This window comes from Hemicordylus capensis, chromosome 5 (assembly GCF_027244095.1).
Source record: "Hemicordylus capensis ecotype Gifberg chromosome 5, rHemCap1.1.pri, whole genome shotgun sequence".
Classification (NCBI taxonomy): Eukaryota; Metazoa; Chordata; class Lepidosauria; order Squamata; family Cordylidae; genus Hemicordylus; species Hemicordylus capensis.
Window position 1 is genome coordinate 226146430 of NC_069661.1, and position 10391 is coordinate 226156820.

Genomic DNA, 10391 nt, shown 5'->3' on the forward strand with positions numbered 1-10391 from the left:
TCACGGACCAGTACCCAGTGCCTTGTGGACTGGCACTGGTCTGTGGACTGGCGGTTGAGAAACACTAATCTAGTCCAGAATCTAGGGACCCAAGTATGAGAACCCTTGTGCTAAAGCATATTGTAGTGTCTCATCCAATAATACTTAAACCAAATTGTCAAGTGACAGAGATCCAAAGTGCACATATAGTAAGGCAACAGAAAAATCTGCGCAGCTTGGAAGTAACCATATAAAAGATAGAATTGGGTCTCTTCTGTAGTATTTTTATGTTCTGATAATAAATATCCTCCCTCATGAGTAGAAAAGTGTTCTCTCTGACCCTCTGCGAAAAAAGCAGTCTGTTTAAAGGGGACTCCCTAATAGGGAGTCGGGGGGGGGGGTAAGTACTACCACCCCCACCCCCCCGCTTAAAGAGACAGTCCCCTCAGTGCCGGACCATGCTTCTGTGGTTCCGTTTACATCCCTACTCCCTATCAATTTAACATTTCCCCCTCCTATTGCAATTTATGCAATTTATTGTGTTTAACTGACTTTACGTAAACACTGGCTGGGTTTAGATGTAATACAAAACTGGATTGTTTAACCCATGGTTTCACATTATGTCTGAACCAGAGCCAGCCCACAAACCAGGATCTGAAACAATACTTTGAAGTTAGAACAAATTGTGGTTTGCAAGCTAATGTACAGGTGAAACTCGGAAAATGAGAATATCGTGCAAAAGTCCATTAATTTCAGTAATGCAAATTAAAAGGTGAAACTGATATATGAGACAGACGCATTACATGCAAAGCGAGATAAGGCAAGCCTTAATTTGTTATCATTGTGATGATCATGGCGTACAGCTCATGAAAACCCCAAATCCACAATCCCAGAAAATTAGAATATTACATGGAACCAAGAAGACAAGGATTGTAGAATAGAACAATATCGGACCTCTGAAAAGTATAAGCATGCATATGTATTCAGTACTTGGTTTGGGCCCCTTTTGCAGCAATTACTGCCTCAATGCGGCGTGGCATGGATGCTATCAGCCTGTGGCACTGCTGAGGTGTTATGGAAGACCAGGATGCTTCATTAGCGGCCTTCAGCAATTCTGCATTGTCTCATGTCTCTCATCCTTCTCTTGGCAATGCCCCATAGATTCTCTATGGGGTCAGGTCTGGCGAGTTTGCTGGCCAATCAAGCACAGTACACTGTATACTTTTCAGAGGTCCGATATTGTTCTATTCTTCAATCCTTGTCTTCTTGGTTCCATGTAATATTTTAATTTTCTGGGATTGTGGATTTGGGGTTTTCATGAGCTGTACGCCATGATCATCATAATTATAACAAATTAAGGCTTGACATCTCGCTTTGCATGTAATGTGTCTGTCTCATATATCAGTTTCACCTTTTAATTTGCATTACTGAAATTAATGGACTTTTGCACAATATTCTAATTTTCCGAGTTTCACCTGTAGTTTTGCGTTATGTCTCAGTGCCTCCCCCTCAAGAGATTGCTGCATCATTGACATAGAAGCAAACTTTTGAAGCTGAGTCCTGAACAATGATAAACAAATGCAGACAAGCAGCACTAAATAATAGATTGCCTGTTTTATGTCTTGAAGTGCAAACCATTGTGTGAGTCCTCAACTGTGGTTAGCGTGTACCATGTCTTTATGTTATTTCTGAACCCAGCCACAGAAAAGGAGTGCTGTGTAAACTAATACAAACTGTTCCCATTCTTTCCCCCCTCTCTCTGTTCCAGTCCTCCTTGACATCTTTCTTGGTTCCCTTGTCAGTCTCTTTCTATTTCCTTTCCAAAGGAAGTAGGGAGAAAAGTGTGCATTTGTGGTAGCAAAGTTGTGGTACAGTGGGTGAAGAGGAAGTAGTGTATGGTTTATCTCCAGAAAGGTTGAGAGAGTCGGCCTTAAAGCTTCAAGTGAGGAGTCTGATAGTATCAGACTTCAGCATTGACTAGTAGCCAAATTAGGCCTTTGCCATGCAGCATACTATATCAGCTTCTATGAATAATGATCCAGTGGTGACACTGGTGTGACTTGTGGTACACTTTGCAAAAAGGTTGGTTACTGTCCTGAAACTATAATGGATCATTAAAAATGTCCTGAAACTATAATGGACCATTAAAACTGAAAGGGACCTCCAGAATCATTCATATATAAATTAAAACCATCCCTGGTGGAATTTATTGAGGTTCTGTAACATCTCCTTAAAACATTTTCCTGTAGGTTATACATTTCTTTGTATTTTTTTAATGCTCATGGCTTTAAACCCTGGTGAGAAAGCTATGTTGGCCTGTAGTTTTGTGAAAGTAATTTCTGCTTTTTGAGGGAACTCTGCAAAATGGTAGTTCATTTCCCTCTTCTAATTAATATCGTAGTTGTAGGTCTCTGTTTCCAATCTTATTGCTGCTGTGTTTTGTGATTGTTAGTTTCCCTCTTTTTTCCCCACCCCTTCCCCTTTAGACCTTTCCGTAAGGTGAATGAAAAAGGTGTACTGCTTTGGGATAAAATTCATGAATTGCAGAAAGGCCAGATTTACAAACAGGTAGAGTGAATGTATTTTGAATATTCAATAAACCTTTCTATTCCAAAGTGTAACTTTGAAACTACATAATGTAGTTTCATAACTACATAACTTTTTGTCTTAACTAATGTTTTACTTTGTTTTTATTCTGTTGTAAACCATCCAGAGACGTAAGTTTTGGGCAGTATAAAAATGTTTTAATAAATAAATAAATAAATAAATAAATAAATAAAATGATGTCTCTCTGGATAGATTTTTTGCTTGTAAAAATCTTTAACTTAAAGATACTGGTTGACATTCAGAGCAAGGAATCACTAACACTTCTAGACTAACTGCACCAAGGAAGGGACAACTTGATGGCCTCACCTTTCCCAGGAAGCCTTCTATGTGGCCCTCAGGGACATATTTTCGAGTGGCACAGAGGGCTTTCTGGGAAAGGGGAGGTTGTCAAATTGTCCCTTCCCTAATGCACTGGTGCAGTTAGTCTAGAAGTGTTGCTAGTCTATTTCTCATGCTGCACCAGTGATTCCTTGATCTGAATGTCAGCCAGTGTAGTCTGGACTAATGTTTCAGATGCATACCTGGGAGAGCTGGGTTCAAATCTTGCCTCAGCCATGAGCTTATGGAATTACTTTGGGTAAGTTGCACAGCCTCAGTTCTCATCTGTAAAATGATCACCCCCACCCTGCTCCGCCCGGTCCTAAATTAAAATCCTTCAAGTTTCTGGCATTTTCTGTTTTCACTATCAATAGGCAACTGACCTTGTCCCTTGACAGAGTGGGTTGTATATTGAGACATAGACCAGCTCCGGAGTCAGTTTTGTTTTTGATGAACACAAATATTCAAAATGTATCCTAACATAAATACTGTTCAAAACATGGTTATCTTTTTGTGTCTGATGGCTTACAACTTAGTGTTGAGCACATACCTTATATTTATATACAAAGTCCTCTATTTATTATCTGGCATTCCCAATGAATGGCCAGTGACTTTGGCAAGATGATATTCAAGGAGATAATACTGGGTCCAGAGACCAATGGTCTCACTTGGTATAAGCTGGCTCCTTTTTATATTAATAAAAATAGGCAGCTTTGCCTTCATGAATGGTTCTCATAAGTTGTACTCATAACAGCATAGAATCCCAATCTATTGATCTGATTGAGGTGTACTCGCTTCTCTCTTCCCTCCCACCTCCCAGCTGGCCTTGGGGATGTAATAATTCTGCAATGGCCTGGATTTGACTGAGCCTATGGACTGACCATTTCATTTCAGGACTTTGTTTCCAGCTCAGAGCTCTTTGGCTATTGAATTTGAGTCTGAAGTCTGTTCATTTACAGATACATAAAAAGGTGTGTGTATATATATGAGAGAGAGAGGGGGGGGATTGGCTGAAGAGAGACTACTCACCTCTGTTGAAACTGCTTACAATTACTCGGTCATAATGAAGTTTTAAACTTGGAGGCAAGACACTTTGGCATAGTAAGTAAATAACAAGAGCATAAAAGCAAAAATTCTGACTGGTCAAGAAGCAATATGTGAGACCAGGGAACACTTTGTTTCTGCATTTTGCTGTGAACAAGCAAAGTTTTGCTCCTCTCTCAAAAAGGGCAGGTAGGCAGCCAGCCAGCATGGCATTCATGCACATGCAGTTCATAGACTTTGTCAGGTTTTGTTTATGGCTCATATGGCTCATTATGGCTACCTTCTGGTTTTACAGGGTAACCTATATGAGTTTCTTAAACTGACTGGCTGGAGAGGCTCCAAAGTTCTGTATTTTGGTGATCATATTTACAGTGATCTAGCGGTAAGTAGTCTGTTCCCTGCTTTGTTCTTATGGTTTTGTAAAAGTTGGTGGAGTGAACTATTCATTATGAAATTAATTTTGTAAAACAGTGGGATTTATAAAAGTGGATGAACTGCATGTTTTCTGCTGTAAAAGGGCAGGAGTCACTAATGATGAGATTATTGTTCAGAGAGACATAAGCCTCTCATTGCACCTGCCCTGTAATTTTGAGTGAGTCCAGTAGTTAAGAACAAAGCTGCAAGGCATGTGCTCTTGGTTATGCTAGATAAAAAGCTAGATTTGGGTGGTCTAAAATAAAAATGATTGCTGTTCAAGTGGCATTTAAATCCTGCTGTTTTTAAATACTTGAAATGGAAAACAGCCCTTCAAGTATCTTGTATGGTGCAGTGGAATTCAGCTGTACACTACGGATGTCTCAAAGTTTTTTTTGGTGCATGAGTACAGATGCTCATACTCCTTTCCCCCTTCTCCCTTAATGCTTTAAATGTTGCAATACTACACCTTCCAAATCTTCGTATTTATGCAAGTTAGGCAGAATGATACGTCATGGTGTGGGGGACGAGAACAGCTTTGATTACATGCAGCCAAAGCCATTTACTTAGCAGACAAAAGAAGAAATGCATCAACTAATGATAGCCACCTCTCTGAAATACAGATCAGGATTTGCAGTGGTGTTAAGGCTCAGGTAAGCTCCCAGCGTTAATAATTGTACCCCACCTGCAAACTTTAGGCAGTGGATCACATTTAGTGGTCCCTGGAACTGCCTTTCAGCATTTATGTTGGTATATTATTTGTGCTTTAAGTATAAACTGCTCCTATTGGAGTGCTCAGGGCGATGTGTAGAATGGTAGCGTTACTGTGGAAGCTTCACAACTGAATAGGCAAGAAGTCCTTATACAGCATGTATACTGGTACCTGGTTGGAGATAGAGTACTGATGCAAAGATTCCTGTGATCAGTGCTGATTCTGGGATTAAAACAGTCAGTGGCTACAATCACGGGGTTGATTATTCCTACCACCAAATGGAGGCTGCAGGAGAACACTCTGGCTGACCTTCCACACAAGGGAATCTGGGCGGCTGGAGCACTGTCTTTGCCCCTGGGTGTGTGTAAACACCACTAACGGGACTGCTCTGAGGGGCTCTGTCGTAAGAGCTCCATGAATCCAGTTGTGCAGCTTGATGCCCATAGTTTCCAATAGGTGTCATGCGCTGTGTTTATGAAGCACTTACAGAGGAGTGTTGCTGCAGTCCCATTGGCTGTGCTTACACACACACAGGAGCACGGACAGTGATCTGGCCAGCCACGTTCCCTTGCGTGGTATGTCTGCCTTTGTTTTCTGCTGACCTCCTTTTAGGTGCTGTAACACTCTGAAATCTTTTGTACTGTCTGGATGACTTTAATTGCACAGAAAATCTCTGTCCCAGCTCCAAGAGTTACCATGACTATGCCTATTGGCTGGCAGGAATCCAGTGGAATAAGGCCTGTTCAAAGGGTCTGATACGCGGTCCTCTTCATTGTTATGACACTTAGGGCAAGACACATGTATTCTGTGGGGATTTTATAGTGAGGGCTAACCTGGGTGTGGATGTGGGAATGATACAAATGGGAAACCACAAGCTTCTAGTGCAAAATATTACACATTTATTGAATGACAATCAATATATGCATTCTCATTTGGGGAATCAATAGAATAGGTACCTAATTGTAATTCTTCTAAATCAAATTGTTTTACATAGGGAATTTCAATAGACTCACTCGCTTGCACATGGAACAGCATAGAAAAGCAATCCATTCATTTCAATGAGTGTACCAATCGCAGTTTTCCCAATCGTGGATTTGAGTATCCATGATTGGGAAATTGTAACCGCCCTTGCCAACCGCGACCCACGTATCCACGGTTTGGTGAGGGTTTTTTTTTAAAGGCAGTTTTGGGGGTCCTTTCTGGGGATTAGGGGGTCATTTCTGGGGGTTTGGGGGGATTCTATCTATTTCTTACTGTATTGTTGATCTTTCCGTGACCACAATTCCCCTAATGCCCTGTTTGCCATTGGTTTCAATGGCTCATCTGCAGCGAATTCGCCAACCACAAGGTGTTCTGGGAATGGAACCCTTGCGGTTGGCGAGGGACAACTGTAATTGAATTGAGTAACCATGGAGTTCTGAAATATGTGACTCCTAGCAAGTCTCTTTAAAGTTACACTAGCCGTTTAATGTGGCATCCCTATGTAGCAATGATTTCTGATACAGGCAGGGAGTTAATTGACATGATCTATAACAAATTGGAGAAAAACATGGGTTAGATAAGGAGATAGGTAAAATACGCTAATGCAGTGCAACCGCATTTCAGGTGAATCAGATGGCTTAAATTAGCAGTGACTGCATGCAGTGTGAGAAGTGGGGGGGGAGCAGGCTAGACTTCAAGAGAAGATGGATGCAAGAGGGCTAGATTCCCAGTTTCACTATAATTTGAGCGAATAGCAGAAGGAGTCTGGGTGGAGATTTTTAGGGGTCAGGGGCGTAGCAAAGTTGGAGGGGGCCCAGAGACAAGATTTTAAAATAGGCCCCTCGCTGATATACACACACAAACACACTTCACAATATATAGTGCACTCACACTCACATCCCCATTATGAATACCGTGAATATCCAGTTCACACTGAATCTAGTTTTTTTACTCTCTGCTCCTGCCGATCTCCAAGAGACTCAACATAATTCATAGGGGGTGGAACATGGGCGGGTGGTGAGTCATGTGATGTGCCTCTGGGGGGCCCCTCGAGCCAGTGGGGCCCCAAGACGACTGCCTCCCCTTGCCTAATGGTAGTTACGCTCCTGTTAGGGGTTAAAGCTAATCTACTGTGCTTCCATTTGTCAAACAGGGACATGGGCTTTCCTAGCACTGATGAGGAAAACTGACTGGTGAGGGGAAACTCTGGGCAGCTAGGTTCGTGGCTTACAAGGAACTGAGGAGCCCTAAAATAGTTAGTTCAGCTCAGAGGTTCTAGAGAATCTCTAGGACGTCATCCACAGAATGGGCTCGTGTGCACACTCTCTCCCCCCCCCCACCTCGGTGGGACTTGAGTGTTCTTGTGGGTGGGACTGTTCTGTTCAAACTATTTTAAGGAGGGGGTTTTATGTGCTTTTTTGGTGGCTGGACTGAGCACTTTCTAGAATCTTAATCTGGTGATCTATGGTTTCCGGGAGAATTTAGATTTCAAAAAGGTGGATATCACTAGAGGTATGAGACTTGACTTTGGAGAATAATCTAATAATGAGACGCAGTTCTCAAATGGGGATATAATGGGTTAGTGGGGAAAATTGATTTTATCACGGAGGGAGATTGCTCTATGAAGGATTTTCTTTATTGGCGAGCATCTTTTTAATTTACTGGGGAAGGTTCCATAGGATATGAATACCAACTGTTTAGTTTTCACAGAAGGTCTTCCCAAGTTACTCAGAGATTTGTTCAGCCATTTTGTTGTTGATACTCAATACTGGAGAGGTACACTACTGTCCAAACCTTTTCTCACTTTTCATTGACAATTGTGGTGTTCTCTTTGGTGTCTGGTCATGCCAGTGTGGATCTAAAAAGTCCTGGTACTTCCTGGGAGACCCATAAGCAGATAGTTGTGCTGGAGTGGGGGTTATTCTTAATATTGTGCTTCACCAAGTTTGGTATAAACTTCCAATGGGGGTGACTCTGGCTCTTTGTTTGGTTTGATGTTGAATGCATTGGAACAAACATGAAATTGGGTCTCCTATGTGTGGAAGGCATTTTTCACTCAGGGCTGTTTATATCTTGTGCTAGAATGTAGTGCAAGGGGAAAAGAACATCCTTTTTAGAGTTGCTGCTGCTTGTACAAAAAGAAGCATGAGAAATGCTACAACTTGCTATCCTAGCATCTGTGAACTCTTCTACTAGCACTTGCACAAGTATATGCAGGACAATGCTCGCAGCTATTTTCTTTTTGCCCAGTTTCAGAAATAAAATCTGGAGTTTAAACCTTGCAGCAAAGATGAATAGAATTGTAATAACTGATAAACTTCAAACTCCTTTAAGTTAACAATGAAAATAACTCTTAGGTGGCCAGAAAGTGCCGCAAGTAGCAGCTTAAATGCAGGTTATATTATATTTCACTTCTCATTTTATAGTTCTTTCCTCTTTATCTGTGTTGCATCTCCAATACTTTCTTGGTGCAAAAATGACCTTCCTTAACTGTAGGTGTTCTATTTTACCCCAGGCTCTGACCTGGTTGTTAGCCTTTGGAACTGATTTTTCTTTTATGTATTTACGCAATTGCATAGCTGAGCCCCTTAACTTTAATTGTGTATAAGTAGGAGTATCTTACAAATGGCCTTTAGGGTTTTAAACTGTCTTAACAGTAACACTTGTGTGTTGCAAATCTGGTTGGCAAAATAGGATTTGACCTTAAAGCATGGTTGGCGGACAGGTGCAATTATTCCAGAGCTACGAACAGAGATTAAGATCATGAACACAGAGCGGTATATTCAGACCATGACCTGGCTGCAAACCCTCACTGGATTACTGGAACACATGCAGGTTTGTGCTCATTCTCTTTCTCTTTGGAAAGAGGGGGAGGGTCTGGCAAATCCCTCTAGGCTTTGAATTGCTGCTGTTGCAAATGTGTACCTATAATTAAAAAAAGATAAAATGCAAGTCACCAGAACAAATGTCTGCAAGCTAAAGTTGTGTAAAAAAATTATATTTGGTAAGCCTGTTCTCTCTCCCCGTTATGGTCACATGTACCTCTTGCACTGAAGCAAAAGAAGTAATAATGGAGATGAAACTAACTTATGGAAATGTAGCTATGGTGTAAGAAGCAGGAAATAAGTCTGATTTTTGTTGATCACCCATTCTCGTTTTGTTGTGTTTCTAATGATATGCAAATACAAACATAATTACACCAATATAAGTATAGATAATGACATGTACAAACATCATTACACTTACACCATTTTCTGTTAAGAAGTTCTTACTATACAGGAGCTGGTGAAATTACATGTCCTTATCACTAACATTTCAGGTTCACAGAGATCCCGATTCACAGCTGATTTTACATGAGTGGAAGAAAGAAAGAAAGGAAATGAGGTAAAAATGAAAATTGGTCACTTGAAGAACGACTCCCTCCCTTTCTGCAAAATGGCAAGAGAAACTGTCCTATATTTTCCCATTGTCTCTAGTAGCAGTAGTAGTTATTGACAAGAGGGGATTCTACTGTTTGGGTTTCAAATCTTGCTGCTGCAGAAGAACCTTGTTACTCATGGTGGTTCCGTTCCTCGCCTAGTACCACGAGTAACTAGGCATTATTGCTATGGGAAAAGGGGAGCTAGGTTCCAAAGTGGAGGGAAAATGTGAAAAAATGGCAAAATAACTTAGTGTGGCATGCTCAACATGGTCTGCATGTGCCCAGGAATATCCCTCAAAACCATGAAAAATCACAGAGAAAAGCCTGGTTTTTAAAAGAAAGGAACCACAAAATGCCTCTTGAAGACAAAAGGGCTTGCAGAAGTGATGCCTGCAATGACTTGTGGCCCTCTAGGAACCATGGTTATGTGGGTTTTAACCCTTTCATATCCACGGATTCTGAAAATGGGTGTCAGTGAGACACTCCGCGGATATGCGGAACCGCAAATAACAAGGTCCTCCCGTACTGGAAAAAATATCTAATTGGCTTAGAGTTGACTCCTGTTTCCTAAAACTTATCTGGGATCTCACTTTTTTCAGGTTTTGAAGTGGGAGATTAAATGTAGGGAAAAGGTTCATGGCATTATTAGATTAACTGTCAATTGTGTTAATCCACCATCGATTGCTTAAAGTCCTGTTTAAATTGTTGTAATTTTTAAATCTTTGTATCTGTTGGTTTTATTGTTCTGTTATAAACCGCCCTTTGGGTTTTGGGCAGTATACAAATGTGTTGGATGGATGGATGGATAGATAGTTTGTGTTCTCTCTCTTTCTCTCTCTCTCTCTGATCAGGAAGCTAGGGATTGGGAGTGTTCTTGTTTTTCTGTGGTGTGATTTAAAAATAGTATTTTGCATC

General features: G+C 41.1%; 1 protein-coding gene across 7 annotated transcripts in view; it reads left to right on the plus strand.

Annotated features, from left to right (window-relative positions):
- Positions 1–10391, plus strand: part of NT5DC3 (5'-nucleotidase domain containing 3) — a 72599-nt gene that overhangs the window by 52459 nt on the left and 9749 nt on the right. For 5 of the 7 annotated variants that reach the window (XM_053258350.1, XM_053258344.1, XM_053258345.1 and 2 more), the window contains exons 10-14: positions 2466–2547; positions 4244–4330; positions 4986–5015; positions 8750–8890; positions 9375–9439. In XM_053258350.1, the coding sequence (XP_053114325.1) occupies positions 2466–2547; positions 4244–4330; positions 4986–5015; positions 8750–8890; positions 9375–9439 (405 nt within the window). The remainder of the gene's footprint in view (positions 1–2465; positions 2548–4243; positions 4331–4985; positions 5016–8749; positions 8891–9374; positions 9440–10391) is intronic. The other 2 variants (XM_053258347.1, XM_053258348.1) reach the window with 1 other exon arrangement.